Raw genomic sequence first — 21,458 nt, 5'->3', positions numbered from 1 at the left:
CCTGTAAAAACATTCAAAATGAGTGGAGAAAATTAACATATGCTGTACCATCTAGACAAAACCAAAAGTGAATGTAATGACCAGTTCCAAGTCATGCAAGAAACAAAGACTTTACTTTCAGAAATACAATTCAGAACCAGCACCAGCTTTCAGTTTCCTGACAGCCTAATGCCCGTTTCATTTGAGAGAGCAGAAAATGCAGAAGTGTAAAATAGCTGGTATTTCTTTAGCTTAGTTATTAGAAATCTCTGTTGGATTGCTCATTATGATAGGTTTCTGCCTTTCTGCTTAAGGCTGTACATAATAAAATGAAAATTCAGTGTCAAATAAATAAAAAGAAGAAAAACAATCTAACAAAAATCACAACAAACATCGTTCCAGAGCAGTGCTGAAGGCATTTAGCCAAGAATTACACATCAAGTGATTCACAAAACCTCAGCTTTTCTTCCTTGCATGCATGCACTCAGAGTAGGTGGCAAAACCTTCTGTTCTGGCCAAGTGACCACACTGGAAAAACAGAGCAGAATTAAAACTGCAGGGATAAAAGAACTTCTAGCATGTTCTAGCTTTAGTACCTACTTGCTACAACCTTTTATTTTTATCATATTATCATCAACACACATTGTTGGTTATGGCTAGTCAATACTTCCTATTTTAAGGCCACATTTTCAGTCACTCCCAGTTTGCCAACACCTTTTCTTCACATGACTGCATACAGTGCCCCTTGACACGATCTTTTAGGAAAAACAGAACAAATATGACTCAGTCATTTTTCTACGAACGACCATGGGGAACAAATGCTTTAACTATATTCAAAGAATTCTTAAACTTTTAAGAAACTCCTTTGCATTTCAGAAACAAGGACATGAAATTTAGAAAGGAGGCCGTGCTGGTGTCACTACTGGGATTTTTTGCTCTTCCTTGGAAAAGATTGACCTAGCATATGTTTGCCAGACTTGCTTTTAGTTGCCAAAATTTTCAGCACAGACATGCAGAGAGTGAGGTGGATGGTGCCCACAGTAGGCAGCTGATTGCCAGGCTGAAACTGAAACAGGGCAGGTTCTCTCCTCTAGTTTCAGGACTCATGGGAGTTTTACTTATTACTACCGAATAATGCATTACCCAGGTCAATTTCAGAAAGAGGGACTCAGGTGCAAGAGGGAAATGGGAATCATCGAGAGAGAAAAGGAAAACAGGCAAGAGTCTGAGATCAGAAGGAATAAAAAAAAAGATGAGGTGAGAATAAGAAACAAGGTTGGGAAAAGACAGCAGGAGGATTCAGACAGTATCTTTCCAGGAAAGCGGAACTGCCCAAGGAGGAGCAGTCCATACGAATTTTTTGAAGATCAGAGAGCTGAGAGTTTAACCGGCTGTATTTTCCAGAATAAGAGAAAATCAGTTCCCAGGCTACTGCTTTGTCAAGATCCTCCCACAATCACCCAAGGTGATTGGGCCACGCTCAGGGTGCGGTACCCCAGGGTAGATGATGGATGGAGAAGCCCTGATGCATGGGACAGCCCACGGTGACCAACGCGATGCAGGCAGCAAGGAGCACCCACCACCGCCCCCGGGCACTACCTAGCCCGCAGGGCAGGCAGAGCAGGGGGCTGCAGCGTCCCCGCAGGCGGCAGCAGTGACGCTGCGCGGCGGCCACACGCGGCACTGTCACCGCACACGCAGCCCGGACCCCGCCCGCCCCCGGGGCAGGAAACACGGCTCCCCTGCGAACCCGGGAAAGGACACACCGGGCGGGCAGCCCCCGCAGCAGCCCGCGGAACGTGCAGGGAGCGAGGGAGAAGGCAGCAGCCGGCTGGGCTGGGCATGAGCCCTTCGCCTGCAGCCGCCGAGCACGGCTCTTCACTTACTGGAATAACGCAGAGGATCACACTCTTTATAAGAAGTGTGATGAGGTAATTGCTAAAATACAGCCAGGAGTTTTTGCTGGTCTTTTTAGGCTCAACAGCTTATGTCACTCGGTGTAACATAAGACAGGGTTAGTAAGCCCCCTCTCTCCCACAACCAAGTTTAATAAATTTCAAGATACCTTTTTTCCTCTTTGCTTTTCCTCCTTAAGGCAAAAAGTAAGTACTTTCTCTCACTTCCTACAGGAAAATTGCTACAGCCAAAATGTAGGTGACTTCACATTAAGTGCTTCTTTGCTTGTACCTAATGAGTAAAACCACAGATGTTAACTCCTGCAAGGAAACTTCTTGCTCAGTTACTGACCAGACACAATTTCAATGCCAAGCTGCTCCTCTTGGAAGAGACTGAGATGAGGGACCCATGCTCAATCCAGACACCCAGCAACCAGCTAAGAAAGCAGAGAGAAAAGAACAACGTTTGGAGGAAGTCTGATACCAAAGAGCTTCCCTCACACAGGAGTAACTTCCCTTCCAATCACTTTAACAGAGGAGAACACCGAAGTTGAGTAAGTTTGAACTTTATTTACAAACAGCTGAATTCTAATCTGCAGAGTCCTGGGGCAGCATCAAACTTCTGCAGCTTCCAGGGAAACTCCAGAACACTGACGTCACTTAACATCTTACTTGACATCGTTATATGTCAAGACGCATTAAGATAAGACGTGTAATTCACCAATGGATCAAGTCTGAGAAACTAGTAACCTAAATTCTTCCTGAATGCTCTTCTCAAAACCCTGAACATTCTTCTTAAAACCCTAAGAGTGAGGAAGAAAATAAAAAAATAATTTATAAAGAGCAATTAGAAGATAAGCACAAAGCAAGAGCAAAATAAAATGGTCTGTGTAAAGGTATATCCATAGCTAGCTTACTTTAGTTTGAGAATAGTTGCATAAGTGCATGTGCTGACATAGAGCCTATGAGAAAATCATCCCTTAAACAGTCTTGGAACACTCATGTGGAAGAATATAAAAGCATGGGAATATTACAGGACTGTAGTCTACTACAAAACACTTCCCATATTCCTTTTGCTGTTTATCTTATCACCTACTTCAGCTTTGGTTTCTTTCAGATTCATGATAGATTTGTATTTACACAGGTGCTGAAGTTGTATACCTACTGTAACTGGTACACAGAAGTGACAATGTTTGAGTGCCACTGTTTTAGAACAGGTCACAAAAAGGAGGCAACCATTTTATAAACCAAAGGTGTAGTTCTGCTAAAAGCTACTTAAGTAATAAGGGTACTGTTTCTTAACTTTAACCCAAATCAAAGCCTTGCAGTCTAAGTTTTGGGGGTTTTGGAGGGTAGAAGGAAGAACAAGGCCTCAAACCCACTAAAGTCGATTTCTAAGGAATAAATTGCACTTGAAACAAGCTGGAAACCAGAGAATAAGGAAAAAAAACAAGTAGATTGTGATAAATGTAGCCATGCTTTCTCCAAGGGTCTGGGATACTGGCAGCAGAGGGACTGCTAAGGAGTTAAGACACGACAAGATAGATACCACCTCTTATTTCCTCACAGTACTTCAGTCTCATCACTAAGGTGGACACTTAAGATGTTTAGAGCTCAGATTTCCTCTTTAAGACAAGCAACTCATTTTAAAACAATTCAGGGCTATCTTTGTCCACGTATCAAACTGGGACTTGGGGTGAGTCATGCAGTTTGCAAACTGCACAATGCAGAGGGCATTAAGTCAAACTCCAGATCTACAAGAAGCAGGAAAGCAAAGCAGTGTTCCTGGTCTCTTCAGATTTACTCTGGCATGGCAGTTTAGTGGCAGATTTGGCAGTGTTAGGTTTACACTGGACTCTAACCTAAAGGATTTTTCCAACCTAAATGATTCTATGACATTAAAATTTTGTAGAACGCTTTTTTCTGGCACTGCCTTCCTCCCATCCCTTTACAGTTGGTTTAGTTGTTTAGATTTTTTTAAACAGATCCCATCTGCACTAAAAAAAAAATAAAGAAAAGAGAGACTAAAGATTTTAAATTTCACTTTGAAGATAGTTTTTTACAGTACATACAAAAATACTCTGGAAAAACAACTTACAAGTTCACTTATGAAACCACCAAATGATAAAGAAATTACAATAGAGAAATAGCATAATACTTGTTTCATATAATCAGAATTTCTCCCCACCCCCCAAAACCCCTAATGCCCTTATCTGGGTAAGCAGTGTTATCAGTTTACAGAACCAGACTCAAGACTACAACAGGTTTTCATGTAAGCATGTAGAACAGCTTTCAGGGTTTATCTGAAACCTCTTTCTGCTTGCAGGTGGGCAGTAGTGTCAGGACAGCCACAGCTGTTGCAATGTTTCAGCGCATCTTGGCTGTGTGTTCAGAGCCGGGCTTTACTACCCAGTGACACAAAAAAACCTCTCAAGTCTCATGCTGGAGCAGCCTTGAGACAAAGAAAAGTATCAGATAACACAGCACGGGACACGTCTGTCTAATCTCCATACCCTGGTAGCATCCTCTGCTGCATTTCCTTCAATCCTGAACTCATTTAGGGGCCTCCATGGGAGGCAGTACCTGTGCAGTGCATGGCTGTGCAAGGCAGGGGGAAGCTGCGAGCCAAGGAAGCTGAGCACCATTGTGAGAGAAGCACAGGAGTGCATGGTGTGCCAAATGGGAAAATAATTGGAGAGAAGAACAATGCATGCACATGAATTAGGCAAGCACAAAGGAATACAAGCACGCTCGTACACACTCAAAACCAGAATGTGGTTGCAGCAACTAATTAACCCTGGTGGTATATATACATTCTGAATCCAAGGCACAGGACTGGTTGGCTTTTGTAGCTGTTTCAGCTGGTGACAATTTACACTTTTTAAAAACTCCTAAAGATAATTGTTACAAGCACATGCAAAGAGTAGTTCAAAAGGAAGCAAGCATCTAACAGCAGTATAAAAATCAGACCATGATTTTAGCTGGTCAGTTACAGGAGGGCCACAGTAACCTTCTATGTTAGTAACTACAACACACATTCAGAATAAGGACTGGTAACAAGTGATTATCCTCTTCACCTGAAGATCAACCACTTACCCATTAAGGGTAAGTTTGATGGATCTTTTAATAATACGAATGCTATTTGTTGGAACAGGAGATGAAGAATCTGGCAGTTCTTTACTGGAAAGCCTCTGTAACACACAAACAGATGCCACAGGAAAAAAAAAAGGAAAGAAGGAATTTTTAATTAATTATTGAATTAATTTTAAATTCATGAATTCAGAAGTAGCAGCAGATAAACCCCTTCCTAGCTGAATACAACATTCTTTGTGTAAGATTGCTTATATACCAAACCTGTATGGCCCAAACCCATTTTCAGAGAAGCTTTTTTTTTTAACCACACCACTTATTTAATTACCACCATATCCAGAGGAAGAGCATTTTCCCCTCTGCACAATTCTTTTCTTGCATGAGCTGAGGGCAGTATATCCCTGATGGGGGGAAATTAGCTGTGAGTTGCTCAACAGCACAGTAAAGGAAGATTTTCCTCAGATCCATGGATCAGGAAAACAGAGTCTCTACTGTCTGGATCACTTCCAGTCTTACAGCCCTCAATTTCACAACATTCTACATGACACAGAGCAGTTAGTCACCTACAGACTTCAAAGCTTCCCAGTCTCATCACAGAAATCAGTATACAGTACAGATAACAGTACAAGAAAACCAAACCAGGACACAAACTCAGTGTCTGAGGGCACGGAAATGTGGTTTGCCAAGTTCAAAACTTGGAAACTTTGGCTTTTGTGAAGGTCATTGCTCAGTTAACTTAATTTGTTGGAAGCACAACAGGCAAAACCCTACTAATCTTCAAACCACTGAGTTTAATGGCACATAAATCTTTGTACATGTAATGGAAACACTGGCTCTGCTTTACCTATGAACACAAATGCACAATAAATACCTGTGATCTTGATGTGATCACTGGAATCTGCATGGATTTTCCATCAAGGACACCCTAAAAAAGCCAGAAGGGATTTGTTAGGCAGTATTGCCAGTTTCCTGACTGAGAGGCAGCAAGTTCTGGCAGCGAGGATACCTTAAAATCATACATGCATTAACAACCTCCACCCCATGGGGTGTGGGTTTAGGTATCCTGAAGCCCTAAAACCACACAGACAGTGGTTCAGGTATTTCAACCCTCACCAACAAGATCTCATCTTTATTTGAGGGTGTGCCCTCAAGAGTTTATGCCTCAGTAACAAGCACCATGAGTAGCAAAGCTCTTTATCTTCCCTCTGACAGGCCAAAGGATTTAGTCTTTACAGCAGTTTTAATTTACATCAGTGAATCAAATAGTTTTAAAAAGAAAATCCAATATTATTTCAAACACGGAAATGATTTAGACACTACCAAATCAACTAACAGTAACATTTAAAAGACAAGACATACAAGTGTAATATTTGGGGAATGAGGACTGAAATAAGCTAAACTAAAAAGTGTATTTTTGTTTCCATCAGTAAACATGCAGAGAATTTATGTGAGGCAGTCTAATCACTAAACTATTGAGCTTTTCAGTTAGTCCACTGAGTAAAATCACTTAAAAATTACATTTTTTGTAGCTCTCTTCCTCCCATCTTGAGGGTATCCACTTTCTGTGAAATCCGAGTCCCACACGTTTAGCTGGGGGAACAAAATACACAGACTCAAAATAATTGCTGTGCTAAAATTTTCTCATTTGGGTACAGCTTCCAGTCAACACATTAAATGTATTAGGGGCCATTCCTAAAAGAATATTTATACAAGTCCACCATTACCCCAGAGGAATTTCAAGCCCCTGAAAAAGCCCTACTACCCAAGCCTTGAAGCCTGTACTTGCAATATTCAGTACTAGATTACAGTTCTACAAGATGATTCTTTTTAAGTGTCAAAGCTGAGGGTTCTTTCTCTGGTTGTTCTTTGCTTGTGCCTCAAATCAGAGGTCGAGCTCCAAGAACAGCTACTTAAGGATATTTACACATAGGAATAAAACAAATAAATACTAATCTAGAAGTTCCACAACCCAAGATTTAACAAGAAACTCCACACTATCATTTCAGAAGTAATGACTATCAAGTAGGCTGCTGATTTCTAAAGCAGCAGAACTATCAACAGGCACTCAAAAAGCATCTGCCAGAAACAGATTAGCTCATACTTTTACAGTCATAAGATTCATATCTTCTTCATTTGGAGATAGTTTTTTCTGAATTAAGAACTGCTTCCAGATGAGACAGTTCATTCAGCAATTGGTCACTACAGTAAGTACAGCAGTATTTAGACACCTTGGAACCTGATGAGAAGCAGTCATTAAGTGCCAGATCTTGAAAATATCTTAATAGTTATACATCATACTCATTATGCTTACATTGCAGTACAACTAGAATGTAAATTCAGATTCCCAAATCCTTTGGGGATGTACAAATGCATTTGTTTCCAGTTATTTAGCTTGTTCTACATCAGTAATCAATACTGCTTTCAACCCTCCTCGGGCTAGCCCCCCCTTCTTGCCTTTTCTCCATCTATGGCTTTTTGGGGGCATTCTCCCGCTGTAGGTGGACGAGATACTTTAGAGCTTGGTGAATAATGCTGCTTAGGTGAAGCACTCTTAGGATCCGTGATTAGAGTCCCACTTAATTTATGCTGCTCTTGCACAAAACACGTTCTGAGTTGACAAACCGTGTTATATCCTGGAATGGTGCAACCAATGGGAGGTCCCGATGTTCTTAGTGCAACTGTAGCCTCCATTTCTGTAGGAGACACCTGGCTTTTAGAGTTTGGCCACGAAATTAAAAACTACATTCCACCTACCACTTCAAATACATACTTGGGTCAGTCACAGGAATGCAAAGTCCCTTAGACGTGGATGGCTCAGCTACACTGTTGGCACCACTACAACTCTGACATTCAACATTTCTATAAAAGTCAAACACTTGAGTTATAAAATGCTAGTTTGTAAGATACTGTATATGTCATTTCCAGAAAGTGCATGCAAGACAAACATCGACCTCCTTAGCCCCTTGTCAGAGCTCTGTTAAACAACACAACCTCCCAGGCAATGTAGCAACAGACCATCATTTTGCTGGATTTCAGACTGCAGAGTTAAACTCAAGCATTTTCTTTACTGAGTCTTTATGTGCTGATATATTTTCCCAGATCAGTCCACCCAGCACACTGTGCTGCTTTGAACCACTGTTCTGTTCTACCTGTATGTCCACACAATTTTTTGGTTGGTTTTTTTTTTCATGTGACTCCTACAGTATCAAACATTCTGAACAGAGCAGGTATCACACATTTGGTAGGATTGGGCAATTACTCTCAAGATTACATATTCTTCCTGTGCTTAGGGATAAACAGAGTTCCCAGGAAGTGACAGACACTTTACTGCCTGAGTTCTCATACCACTCCACTAAGTCAGCAGCAGCTCTGGTGTTTCTGACACCAAAATCAGTATGTCATTAGAACTCAATCTACTTGGCATTAACAGTACTTTTTGTTAGAAAGAACACTCACACATAAAATACTCCAGCTTCAAGTTACCCACTAACCTGTGAAGATTTACATTCAAGACTAAATAATTTCCCTGGTGTCATGTTCTCCATTCCTACATGTTCATGGATATTATTTAGATTTTTTCAAGGATTCCTTTTAACCTGGTCTCCTACCATATGCCCAATGGAGATTCCAGCTTTGTTCCTGAAGCTCTTAGAGCCCTCCAAATGCTTATGATCCACATAGATCCAAACTAGAAATCCTAGACTCATTTACAGTGTGAGTCAGTCAAAAGCAGCTTCTCCACAGTTCCAAGGTTACGGCACTAACCTTTCTGTCTCTGCTGTAGAGATGTCCAACTTAGATATCTTATTTAACGAAGAGGAATTAGAGGGTGTTCTGGAATCTCTGTCTTTGGAACCATCCGAACAGCTTTCACCTAAAGAAGACCTTTTGCACTGAAGTCCACTATTATTTTGACTAATATCTGACACCCTTTGCTGAAACGACAGTTAAAAAATAAAGTCTTCAAGTAATCATTAAAGCTTTTATTAAAAATTACCAGAAGCGCTGAATTTTTATTATACCTTCTTTCTTTTCTGTAAGGTTCCTGCTGGCAAAAAATAATGGAGTTGCTTTCTCTTCACATAAGTTGCCTCAATCTTCATACCTTCCTTTAGGATGTTGAGGGCACTGGCCTGCCTGTAAACTGACATCAAAAACAGCATTGGAGCTCAGTGGGTCAGTTATATTTGGTTTCTTTAGAAACACGTCTGCCAGCCCAAATGAAGAGTTCCCAGCTTAAGTTAACACAGAACACTGCCCAAGCACTCCCATCATCACAAGAAGGTGACTGTGACCTGTGATGCCCATTCCACATTCACTACAGCCCAGCCACAACAGCTGTGTAAGTTCAAATTTGCATTTTTAAATTCTATCTGTCCGAGAAAGCCAGACTGGATTTTAGGGACATCTGACTTAAGAGACTCACTACAATTTAAACAGGTTTTTCTCAACTGCCTGCAAACACAGCCTTTTATGCAACTGGCAAAGCTTATAGCAGCACAACAGTTATTACAGAGTTAAGTCACATTTAGATAAGCTTATCTAACTGGCCTATCACTGGAGCATAACTGGAAAGTCAGCTTACAGATACACAGAGTGGGAATCAAAGCAAGGATATGCAATCCAAAGGCCTTCCACAGGAGACCAGAAGCAAAATAAAAGCACAGAGATGAGCACACACACCAGGATGGGCAGTTCCTTCAAATGAAATTCAATAGTTTGTATGTAAAAGGGAAATAAAGTTCACTGAACAAAAGCCCTCCAAACTGAGCCTTCTATTCTTCAGCTCCTCAACTTGAAACTAATCTTTGCCCTCTAAAATTATTCTCTCAAAGTCAAGGTACATGGTAACAGCTCTCTAGCACAGAACTACTGGTCCTCCCCACATGTGCCAAAGGATTTCCCACCTCTCAAGGAACAGCTTTTCTGTTCAGTTCTCTCTGGATTCACACCCCACACCCAGCACATACCACAGGCTGTGCTTCACTAAAGTAAAAGCACACAGCCACACCAACAACGTTTGTGGACAGCGGATTTACCATTAGTTCTGGCCTCTCAGCAGCACATAAATCTCATTAACAAAATTCATATTTGCCACTGAAATGTAGAGCCACTGGATGTAACATGCAAATACAGATAACAGTGCAAGTCTGAGGAAATCACCCTGTCTGGCTTGTAACTCAGATGAGAGTTTTGATGCATTTTTCTGCGCTTCTCTCACATCCCAAGCACAAGCTGTGAAGGAGGTCGGGTTTTGCTGCTTTTACTCATGTCATCTGAGCAAAACAACACAGAAGTCATGCTGGTGCTATGCATAAACTCCAACGAACATTTACAGGATTTCACTGTTTAGAACTCTTTGTCCAAACACCCATCATTCAGAAGATTAGCCTAATTTCCTTATTATTCTAGCATTATCTAACAACACTTCCAAAATCAATTTCTTTCTACACCTATCAAAAGGACTAAAAGACTATGAACATGAAAATTGATATGCAAGACTGCAGGTAATTACTATGTGACAACCCAGCAACTTCCACAGTTCTAGGATCATATTATACACAAACTGTCTTGGAAAAATACCATCAACAGGCATCAACAACTCATTTCAGAGCCTAACACAGTCACTTCCCACTTCCAAAGCTCAGCAGCTCACTACTGTTTGACAAGTCTAGCTACCCCAGCAAATGGGCATCCCTGGGCTTCACAGCTGACTGCCCCCTACAAGAAATGCATTTCTGTGAGGACTTATTTCACACACGGTACACGGTGTATGACTGTAACACACTTCTGCTTTAAGATGGCCTTACTTGGACAAAGTGTCAACACAATGAGTTTTTGAAGCTAATCTTTGATATGTTGCTATCTACAGGGATATCTAATAACAAAAGGAAGTACTTTGTGAAGCAACTTCTCCTGGAATAAAAAGAATGACACTCTACAAGTGTAAAGCAACAAGAGAGCCTTACCTGTATCTGTGAATGACTGTATCCCATGCGTTAGATCAACGTTAGTCTTAACTGCACTTTCTGCTTTCTTAAACACAAGCCCAAGAAACCACATTGATACATATCCACTCCTAAAAAGAGACAGATTCACAAACCTGAGTTGGGCACAGATACCAGTCGTTTGGATTCTGGTACATTTCAGTTGTTCAGTTTAGAGCCAGCCCAGACTTAATATCTCAGAGCACTTCTCCATGAGCTGCTCCCTTCTTTAAAAAGATTTATGTGCTCAGGACCCTGCCAGAGACATACTGACCCTCTCTCATTAATGAACTGAGGGGAATGAAAATACAATTTGGCCAATGTGTACTTCAGAAAAGTAAAACAACTCACTGTTTATAGAGAACTTCATTGCCAGGGAAAGACTGTGGCTGCACGTGTGCAATAGTTATAAATTCATTCCTTTCCAAGTTTCCAACCAGCACACGGATTTTAGACTCGACGAGGCCAATCCTAATAAAACAAGAGGTATTTTATTCATTTTTAACTGTTTCCAGCTCATCAGTTAGATGCCTTTTTGTAACACAGTGTTGACCAATCAACAAGGACCAAGTTTCATACAGCCGAGCAGGCACTAGATCTTTATATCACATACACGCACTGGAATTTGAGATGTTCCCAGTGACATTTGTGCTTTTGTTTCTAAACACAGAGACAAGTAAGTTTCAGATGTACTCTGAACAGTTCAGATCCAACACTCCCACCTGTATCCTATGATGAAAATAACAAGGAGCAGATCCCAGCACCTCTGGGGTGCAGCAAAACTCCTTTTTGCCACAGGGATCAAGGAGAACAGTGGTTTTGAAAAGGCTCAAGCACAGCTGTTCAGTTATACCCAAGTAAAGATGCAATTCTTCTTGCAGATTGATCAGTGAAAATGCAAAAATAGTTTTTGTAATAAACAAATCATCTAGTCAACACTTCCCTAGGAAATGAATCATGACCACAAGGGCTTTAATTTCAATAAAGTACTTGCATTTCATCCTTCTGCCTAAAACTCTGTTAACTTTAAAAGCAGTCACAAATATGCATGTTCTTCAAAAACATCTTATGTTGATGGATAACAGATATGTTATCTATTTCCAAATCCACTCAAGAATTGGTGAACTAAACTGTTCCTTATAATTGACTGAAGCAAGTTTTCTTCTGCTTATCATTTTCCCCAAGCTGCAAAACTGGAAAATTTGCCTCTATTTCTGTCACTGAAAAAAAAAAAAAAAATCAGCTCTTACCACAGCCAGAATTTCCCTTGTCTTTATTGTGAGGTACAATAAGCTTTGTTCACTCAAGAACCTTTCATATTAAAAATGATTTGACCCTCTGCCCATACACCTTTGTTGCACACAACTGTGACTGATACCAAGCTGCAGCTGATAAGATTTTTAGGTGACTGTTTCAGAAAGCTCAGATAAAAGGTATTACCTATTAAAACTCTTTTTAAACATTAAGCTATCTTTTAGAGATGGCACAAGAATTATTTGACTTAAGGCACAAGCCAAACTTTTATTTCAAAGTAAGTGCCCTCAGAATGGGTGTCTTACAGAGGTGTTTTGCTTCCTTACTTGAGCAAAGCAAGCAAAGCACTAATTTCTTAACAAAGAAACCCACTGGAAAGTCAATAAACACACATTACAGTGTCTTAATTCCACACCATTTCCCCTTATTTCAAAATTCACAGTGACTCAGCACATTCACATGGGTTAAATAAGTAATTATTGGCAAATCTCCTCTCATTGAGGAAAAGTAGGTCTGGAACAGGCTGACTACACACCAGTGCAATCTAGTCCTTACATATTACAGTAAAACTCTCTATGAAAAGAAGTGTAAGGCTCTGGAACAGTGGTCTTCAAAGCAGGGTGGGAAGGGGGTGTATTCCATGCCTAGATACATAGTTACCAACTTTATTTGTTAATACAATTTACAAATATATGGTGCAACATCGAATTGAGTTTCAGATTTGCACTAGACCCACATTTGAAGCAGCACTTACCAGTTTAGGTGATGCTCTTCTGTAAAGGCACTGGCTGTCAGCACAATGTAATGTCTAGAAGAAGAAAGGCAAATGAGTACACTAGCTTGAGATTTTATTCTACATTCTAAACATCAGATGATTTTTCTTCTTGGTAGGAAAAATGCTGTGAGTGGCATAAGACAGATTCTCCTATCTTCCCTATGCTTATACGGACCAAAATTTCTATGACTACTTCCAGTTTCTTTAAAAAGCCCTAAACTGAAACACATCAATCCAATTTTCTATTTAGACCCCAAGTTAAAACTCATCATGCTAACCACTAAGTAAATAACTTCAAGTTCAGACAACAGATTTCATACATACTTGTACTTCTGAAAGAAGTTCAGTGGTTCAAAGAGCTTTGACCAGTCTGATTTTCCTTTGAGAATCTCATCTGTAACTTCAAGACCTACAAATATGGTTGAAAATCTTATCACTATTTTTTAAAAATCTCTTGGAAAAAATCTTTAAAAAATCTTATGACTATTTTTTAAAGATTACTGTGACAAAGTTTAGGAAATTGTAACAGTAACTGACAGAAGGAAAAAAAGCAGGAATTCCCCTGACAAAATGCAGGTCCCACAACAGCTTATTGGAAAACTGGTCCCTTATTGCCTGCAATGGGCAGTATTTCCCAGAGAAATCTTAAACCTAGAACACCTCACTGAACAAAACTAATTCAGCTGACACAGGGAGCAAGAATGAGACTTGAACAAGCACAGAATGTACTTTACCACGTTGGAACTCCTCCACCATGACTGCTCGTGTTGACACAGACACGTTGTAGGTGGAATTCTGCTGTGGGTAGGCCGGGGTGATGATGGGCATCACGTGGTACCGGTCCGATGGGTTCACCTGCGAGGGTACAGCAGCTCTGTTCAGCACCAGCTTAGGGCAGAACAAACTTCTAATGCTTCTGATTGCAATGGCCACCTACCCTAGGGTCCCAGACTGGTAAATTAAGAAAGCTCTCTTCAAGTCGTTTCAGCAATACTGGCTTCGGCCAATCCCTGTAGAAGAAAAAACAGTGAAGTGTCCATTTTAAACCCTGCAATTCCGCATGGGATGCTGTCAATGTACATCTTGACATAAATAATTATAAGTGCTACTTCTTTATGCAAATTAAAATAAACAGCTTTTACCATTTTGAAAAAATCAAGAAGAACTTGTTAACGAGAGTAGAGGCCAAAGCATTTGGGTAGAGTTGACATATTCTTGCTACCAGCATGGCCCAGGAGACTCCACCAAGAAATCCCATGATGTTGGAGTAAACACCACGTCCTGGAACGGATACCACACAGTTAGTCTGTGGTCTTTCAAATTTGCAGCACCAGCTGCACAATCTATAGGTTACTTAATACATTTCAGCCTCCGTGTCATTTATTTTTGCAGTGCAGCGAGGCCAAATTGCTGGTCCAGGGATGAGAAAAAGAATCAGTACAACACCACATCCCAAAATATCGCTACTGTGAAACTTGCTTGTGCTGCTAACACCTACTGCTTCACTTCAATTCCCCTTAAGAGAAAGGTGCTGCCATTCTTCTAGTACTTGCTCTAGCCACGTGGGCAAATGGGACTTTCTTTTCCTTTTACACTTAATTAGGAATTTTTATCATTTTTTTAGCAATTCTTATCAGGTGCCTGATAAGCCATGCAGCAGTGTCTGGTAAGCATTCCCCTCTTCTCTGAACACCACCTCCACTAAAAAAACACATGGAATTTACCACATGGACAGACCATGAACCTAAACTGAAAGGATTTTAATACAACAACAGTCATTTACACAGCAATCCAAAGCTGAGGTACATCCAACAGCGAGCATGAGGTGCCTCTGAAAGGTTTAAAGGTCACAAGCCACCCTGGCACTCACGTTTTGCCCACAGTTTAACTGCACGGAGCGTGAGGCGGAAGTTCTCCAGGTTGGGCACCAGGCGCAGTATTTCATCTGTAACCCTGCTGCCTGCGAGACAAAAGGTGAAGCACAGGAGTTCCCAGCAACAGGCACAAGTCAGGTGTTCCTACACGGGATCAACAGCTTACAGCTTATGGTTCAAGTCTAGGAAAACAGGTCTGGATTACTCGCTTTGTATTAAATTATCGATTGCACATAACCTTCAGCATCACTTTAGGTAACCGGTGCCCTCAGCAGCTTTGTTTACACTACAAGTACCAAATTTTAAATAAAGCCTCTCCACAGGAAGTTTTGGCCACAAACTACAATCCAGGAAGCTCCACCTCAGCCTGAAGAAGAACTTTATATCACAGGTTGGCAGAGCACTGGAATGGGTTGCCACGGGAGATTGTGAAATGTCCCTGTCTGGAGGGATTCAAAACTCACCTGGACACATTCCTGGGTCAGCTGCTCCAGGTGACCGTGCCTTAGCTGGGGGGTTGGACTGGATGATCTCCAGAGGTCCCTTCCAACCCTAAATATTCTGTGATTCCAGAAGCTAGGTTTCTTTTGACAGCCAGCAACCATTAAACCATTGGTGCTAAACATCGAGCAAGTCAGACTTCAGGTATTTTAATTACTTTTTTTTTTTTATGAACGACCTTGTTGATCCTTCATACATTCTTATCAAGTGCCCTACTTAGTCATCTGAATTTCTGGGGCAAGCTGGAGCACCTGCTCACAAACCAATCAAACAAACATGAGACAAGTCTATGTAAACACACAACTCCTTGAAATACCTAAATTTAGGCTCACTGGTCACCTCCTCAGAACTCAAGCACCCTGGAGATCAGTTTCTGCATCTTGTACAGAAACGTGGGTTGTGCAATGTGCACTCTATGCCAATTTAAATGTCTTTACAAAGGTGTGCAGAACATGCTCACCATTCAGGCTCCGGATGCATCTTATATCCAGGCTTTTGAGGCACGAGTCATCCCTGAGATCAAGATCGTCAGAAACCGTTGGCAAAGAGAGCTTTGCAAACACGAGGTCAATCTTCAAGAGAAAAAGGGTCAAACATGACTTAGAATGCAGCACTGCTTGCAAACAGGACACTAGTGAGGGACACTTGGTCATTCACGTGGTTAACGTTTATATTTACAATTAGGTGACCACAGATAAATATTTATTTGCCAGAAAACAAGAAAATTGCTCTAAGTTCCCTATTTGTTTACAAAATCACGTCTTTTTTTTTAAGCTCAGGAAAGGAAATTTTTTTATTTTTGAAAGCTGGAAAGATTACTCTAAACTTAGAACTCCTACTAAAAAGGAAATTTTTAATTAACCATAAAATTAAGACAAATTAAAATCACCTCAACTATACTCCAACAAACGAGAAAGCATTTTCTTAATGCTATAAGGCCTTAAGCATCTGTTTTTTAGTATAACCTGAGGCAAGGAAATTATTCTGTGAATGTCTGTACCAGACAAAGGCCACAAAGAGGTCCTTGAATAAGTATCTTCATGATAGTAATTACCAAGCAGTAACTTGCTTAGGTATTACAGCAAGTGGGTATTTATTCTCTACATGAAATGTATTCCAGATAGAAGGATTCCTGCAGCTGACAAACAGAGGCAGGAGTCCAGTGAGTAGCTTTGCTTTTCATTTTCCACGTTGTTTGTCTCACAGGGACTTCATTTTTGATTTGCAGCAGAACATCAGGAGATTTGTGCAGGGAAGCACAACAGAAACACTCCCTGCAGAAAAGGAGTTCTTGTCAGAGCTCAGGGGAGTCAGCAAGGACACTGCCTCTACTCCCACTCCGCACATCCTTGGGAGATAAATGCCACACAAGCAGGCTACCCTGGTCTGCACCACGGCTGTAAAAAAAGATGTCACTCATGTTCCCACGCTTGCCAGGCGAGCTAAAGGTTTATTTTCCTAGAAGATCCCATTTTACTTTTCTGGGATAGGTTGTGGTCTGGCTGTTTAATTACTGTTCCCTAAATATGCTGCAATGTACCGATAAACTCATAAACCAGCAGGATCATAAAACCCTGAAAAAGTTATCCCACTCCAAAGCAAGAAAAACAAATCTCACTTAAAGGTGAAAAAAACCCAAATAAAAATTAAAATTCTTACCTCAATGCCATCAAACTCAAATTTGATAACGGGTACATATGCATCCTCAATGGCCTGTGAAGGAGAGGATATTTCTAATAAGACATCCTTTTGCTACTTTAAAGTTTTTCCTATGCTATGATAAAATACAGAATTTACACTGAACTACTCAGTACAAAGACTGAGTTCCTTCCAAACACAAAGTGCTAATAACTCTCTCTTAGCACTCTTAGGGTACCAACACTAGATTTTATTAAAAGTTCTTATTTAGGCAAGAGATTGAGAGACTGATCACGTACTGTAACAAACAGTGCACAACAAGCCATCAGTATCAGTGGCTGTAAGCCCTTCCTACAGCCAAGGTGAAAACACAGCTTCCAGGGACAGCCTTGCTTTTTGATACAGCTGACTCATTCCCAAAACACAGGGAAAGGAGAGGGAGCACAAAAACTCTTTTGTGATGTGCTCACTGGGGAAAGGAGCCAAGGGCTGCACAGCAACATTTTCATGCTGCATAAAGCAGTATATTGGAGGGTACTCAAAACTGATTTAATTTTGGCTTGTAAGAGATTCACTACCAAGGCAAGTCTTTAACACTAATATTCTTACTGTAAAATTTACACAACCTATCAAGCAGAGAGTTTACTCACTCTCAGGTTTTTTACTTCCTCTTGATTCTTCAGCTTTTCAAAGAACGACTGAAAAAAATCTGATCTTTCCACATGACTGGGAGCAACACAAAGGGCGTCGATGTCCGAACCTGCAGAGAGATTCCATTGCTCCTGTTACTGTTGGAAGCCACTTTCCAACATCAGAGCTATGGCCAGGCACTGAAAGTCCTACCTTTGGTGTGTACTCCAAGTCTGTAGGAGCCAAATGTAAATATTTTGCCACCAACTTGTTCTGTTATTGAAGGGGGAAGATTCTGTGGGTAGAAGACAAAGTTTAAGATGCACATTATCCTCTGTGCCAGTTTAACTTGCATGTAAGTTATTCAGAAAAACTGTAACAGCCTGTATGAGCAATGTCTTCTCACTCCCTTACATTTTAGTTTACTAGGTTTTGATTCTGTTTTCCTGAAATAAGTTGAGCTTGCAACTCCAAAAAAAGATTATAGGTGATGTAGCAGACTTCTATTAATTACACAAATTAAGACCTATTATTAGACTTCCCTGCAGCAGAGGCACATAAATTAAGACAACCTAAGAGCCATTCAAAGGGCATGTCTAGAATCATAATTTCAAGCTAGACTGAGTGCTGTAGGCTCTCTGGGGCAAGATTAGTGCCAATTCTAGCATCTTTCTCCTCCACAATGCCTTGTTTGGCTTTGTTAACAGCTACGAGTCAACTGATTGAGCCAATGCAGGAATTCATTCAGTCCCCCAAAGACTGTGAGATTTTGATCTTGAAATATCTTTCACAACTTATTTCAGTGGCAGTTACTACAGCTCTACTTGATATTTAAGAAGTTAAAAGCTGAACTTTAACACAGATCCCAGTAGCCTAGCCTTTAAATTAAAAGGCTTCAGCTGTTTTGACAAAAACAAAACAAAAAAATTCTTACCTTGCTTTCAGCAAGCTCTGAAATCCATTCTCTGACAAAATTGTTCAGTTTTCCAAGAACAGTTGTCCTGTAAAGAAAACTCATGCTAAGTTTTCTTAAGAAAAATTTCAAGAATTTAAAAAATCAAAACCAACAAACCAAAAAAAACCCCAAGAGGTTAACAAATTTTAGCCTTGTTGTACCTGTGATAGAGTTCTTCCTGATCCTCAAACACCCCAAATGGCTTCATTGCTTCAATCAGCTTCTGAGTATGGATGTGGTCTTTGTCACTAGGAGGGGCCAAGCTAATTGGAGAGGTAAGTCCATAGTGCCCTTGAGGCTGGTTCTGCTGCCTGGAAGTACTGAGAGAAAATACGGGAATGAGCACATAGAAGAAGAAAATCTTATTGGAAAACACCCTTAAGCTTACACTTTACAAATCCATTTCTGCCCTTTCACCCAATGTTGAAAGGAGGAAAAATTCTTGCTTATCATTTTTAGAACACTTGACTTCACACAGAAGTCACAACTACTTTACAAAGAAGGCATTTATGGATGTAAGAAACCATCCAAGATGCTGCCATCTTAACACAATTTATTTGCATTGCTCCAGCCCATAGAACTGATCACTGGGAAAAGGTCTGAAACCCACCAAGGACAACCCTATGGACAGCACAAGTTTTGGACACTTCAGTTTCAATTTCAGGATATTCCAAATGGTTTCCTGCTATCACCAAACAAGACAATTCAACATCTTTTAATTGAACGTTTTTGTAAGGCTTCTACTGATTCAGGAAGGGCATTATAGATGATTGGAAAAGCATAGACGTCTGTTAAACAGAGTTGATGCAATAAATTTGGTGTATTACTACCCCTTGCTTTAGAAAGGGAGAAATGGAGAAAAAGCACCTTATTTTGCACTGCTAGCTGAAACCAGGAAGAGAGAAAGGAGTGGGACTGGAGGTAAAAATGGTGCTTAGTGCATCTCTACAGAAACACCAGCACCAAAAGGGGAGACACCCCAAAAGGTCTCATCATGCTCCTCAGGGTCCAGACCCTAAGGTTCAATGGATTAATTGTGCCATTATTTAAGCAGGATATTTCCCTCCTTCACATATGTACACCTTCAAAGATCAGCTGGTTAGGCAAGAGATATTGATACCTATTTAAGGTACCTGAGCCCATTCTGGCTGGAACAAGATTAGGGGATGCTCAAAGGCAAGCCTCACCACTTGATTTTTAAAGAGACAGGTTATTGCCCAGATCCCTATTTCTAATTCTTGCCTTTACTCCCTCTCTTGAAGAGATTTCCCTCTCTTTAAGTATCTTTATGCAATTACACACAGAGCTTCTAGTCACATAGGGTTTTTCCCTCCCCCCCCCCCACCTCCCTCTCTAAGCCTGTCTTTCAAACTTTCTCCTCTGTGCTTTCCAAAAAGCTGGGGGGGGGCAGGTATTAGGAGTAGTGCTATCATGCTATCAACTGGTGTCCCCAGTCAGAAAAGCTGTTTATTTACAAGCCTAACTAGGTCTTGACCTAATTTACCTTGTTTATAGACATTGACAATTTCCACTTCATAAATAAAAATATTCATAATGAATATTTTCCTTCCTATGATATCATTTTCATAACAAATACAGGAGGAAAGCCTGTACTTAATTGCTGTGCATTACAACTAAATTAAAACACCTACAGCAGCAACTGCTCCCATGTTTTATGCATTGCTTGCATTGTATAACTCGCACTTCATAAAGTTTGCACAGAACAAGAACAGGATTTAGACTACACCAGCATTTAAGATGTTTCCAAGGTACAAAAAGGCACCACCTGCCTTTCATTGCCTCATTCTGCCTGCAGATAATGCAATTGGAGATTGACGTAAAGCACAGTATCAATTAGATAAACCTAATATTATTAGCATCAAATATGTTTACTTTTAATTAAATATTATTCATATAAAATTCCTCCAGTCAACAGCAGATATTTCTCAGTTGCTTACAGATATTACTGATAGTTTGACCTCACAACTTAAGAGGTGAGGGAAGCAGCACCTGGAAAGTTTCACTGAGTGAAACTTTAAAGAATTTGTTGCCCCTTTTGGAATAAGAAATAAATGAAGTCCTACCTTGCTCTCTCAAGCATATAAGCACATAATTAAGGGATCTTGGGGATCCTAACACCCACGGCACACTACCCATTCACCCACCAGCCTCCTCTTTAAACCAGAATCCTGCTGCACTTTAATATTTTGCCAAACCTTGTAACAACCTGTGCACCACAGCAAAAACCTCCAATGCGTGTCTGTTCTGGTAAACCACACTTTTACACAAAAAAACAACCATCCTAAAGGGATTTATTCCGGGTTTTGTCCCTTATTTACAGCTCCCCGAGCCGCCGGGCGTGTCTCCCCACACGCCCAGGGTCCGGGGTAGGGTCGCACTCTGTGGCACAGGCCTTCAGCCACCGCCGCGGGGCAGAACCACCAGAGCCCGGCTCCTGAGCCACCAGAACCACCAGCAGAGCCCAGGGAAAACAAGGAAGGAGGAAAATCCCCACCACCTGGGACCTTCATCGAAGGGAGCCCAACTCCACCCTTCACCGCTGCCGCACCAGCTCATGCTGCGCGGAGCCCGCGGGCGGCTGCTGCCGGCTCAGCTCTGCCCGTGCCCGTGCCCGTCCCCGCGGCTCGGGCAGCCACTCCTCTCCTCCGCAGGGCTCCGCAGGACGCGCAGCCCCAGAGCACGGCGCAGCCCCGTTACCGCCGTTCCTCGCCGGCCATTGCCGTTGCTTGGCGACGGCGTCGCCGCCACACGCGGTGAGACCCGGGCGAGGCAGCCCCGCCACCCGCACTCCACCATTTATTTCAACCGGGAATTCCTCCCCTCGGGCGAGGCCCCCGCGGCCCGCCGGGGCCCCTTCGC

General features: G+C 41.3%; 1 protein-coding gene across 1 annotated transcript; it reads right to left on the bottom strand.

The window, feature by feature from the left end:
- Positions 1 to 425: 425 nt before the first annotated feature.
- PAPOLG (poly(A) polymerase gamma) lies at positions 426 to 21,155 on the bottom strand (the record flags this gene model as incomplete). Its single annotated transcript, XM_084202144.1, has 23 exons — positions 426 to 507; positions 4,971 to 5,065; positions 5,836 to 5,889; positions 6,483 to 6,554; positions 7,419 to 7,657; positions 7,735 to 7,823; positions 8,730 to 8,899; positions 8,987 to 9,108; positions 10,934 to 11,043; positions 11,303 to 11,422; positions 12,960 to 13,013; positions 13,305 to 13,389; positions 13,715 to 13,835; positions 13,918 to 13,990; positions 14,123 to 14,261; positions 14,851 to 14,940; positions 15,816 to 15,927; positions 17,015 to 17,068; positions 17,644 to 17,753; positions 17,837 to 17,918; positions 18,558 to 18,624; positions 18,740 to 18,898; positions 21,097 to 21,155. The coding sequence occupies 23 exons, from the start codon at positions 21,153 to 21,155 to the stop codon at positions 426 to 428; spliced, it is 2,358 nt and encodes a 785-aa protein (XP_084058270.1).
- Positions 21,156 to 21,458: the final 303 nt, after the last annotated feature.

This window comes from Fringilla coelebs (genome assembly GCF_963513975.1).
Source record: "Fringilla coelebs genome assembly, chromosome: 3".
Classification (NCBI taxonomy): Eukaryota; Metazoa; Chordata; class Aves; order Passeriformes; family Fringillidae; genus Fringilla; species Fringilla coelebs.
The sequence above is the reverse complement of the archived record's forward strand: the minus strand, read 5'-3'. Positions and strand labels throughout refer to the sequence as shown.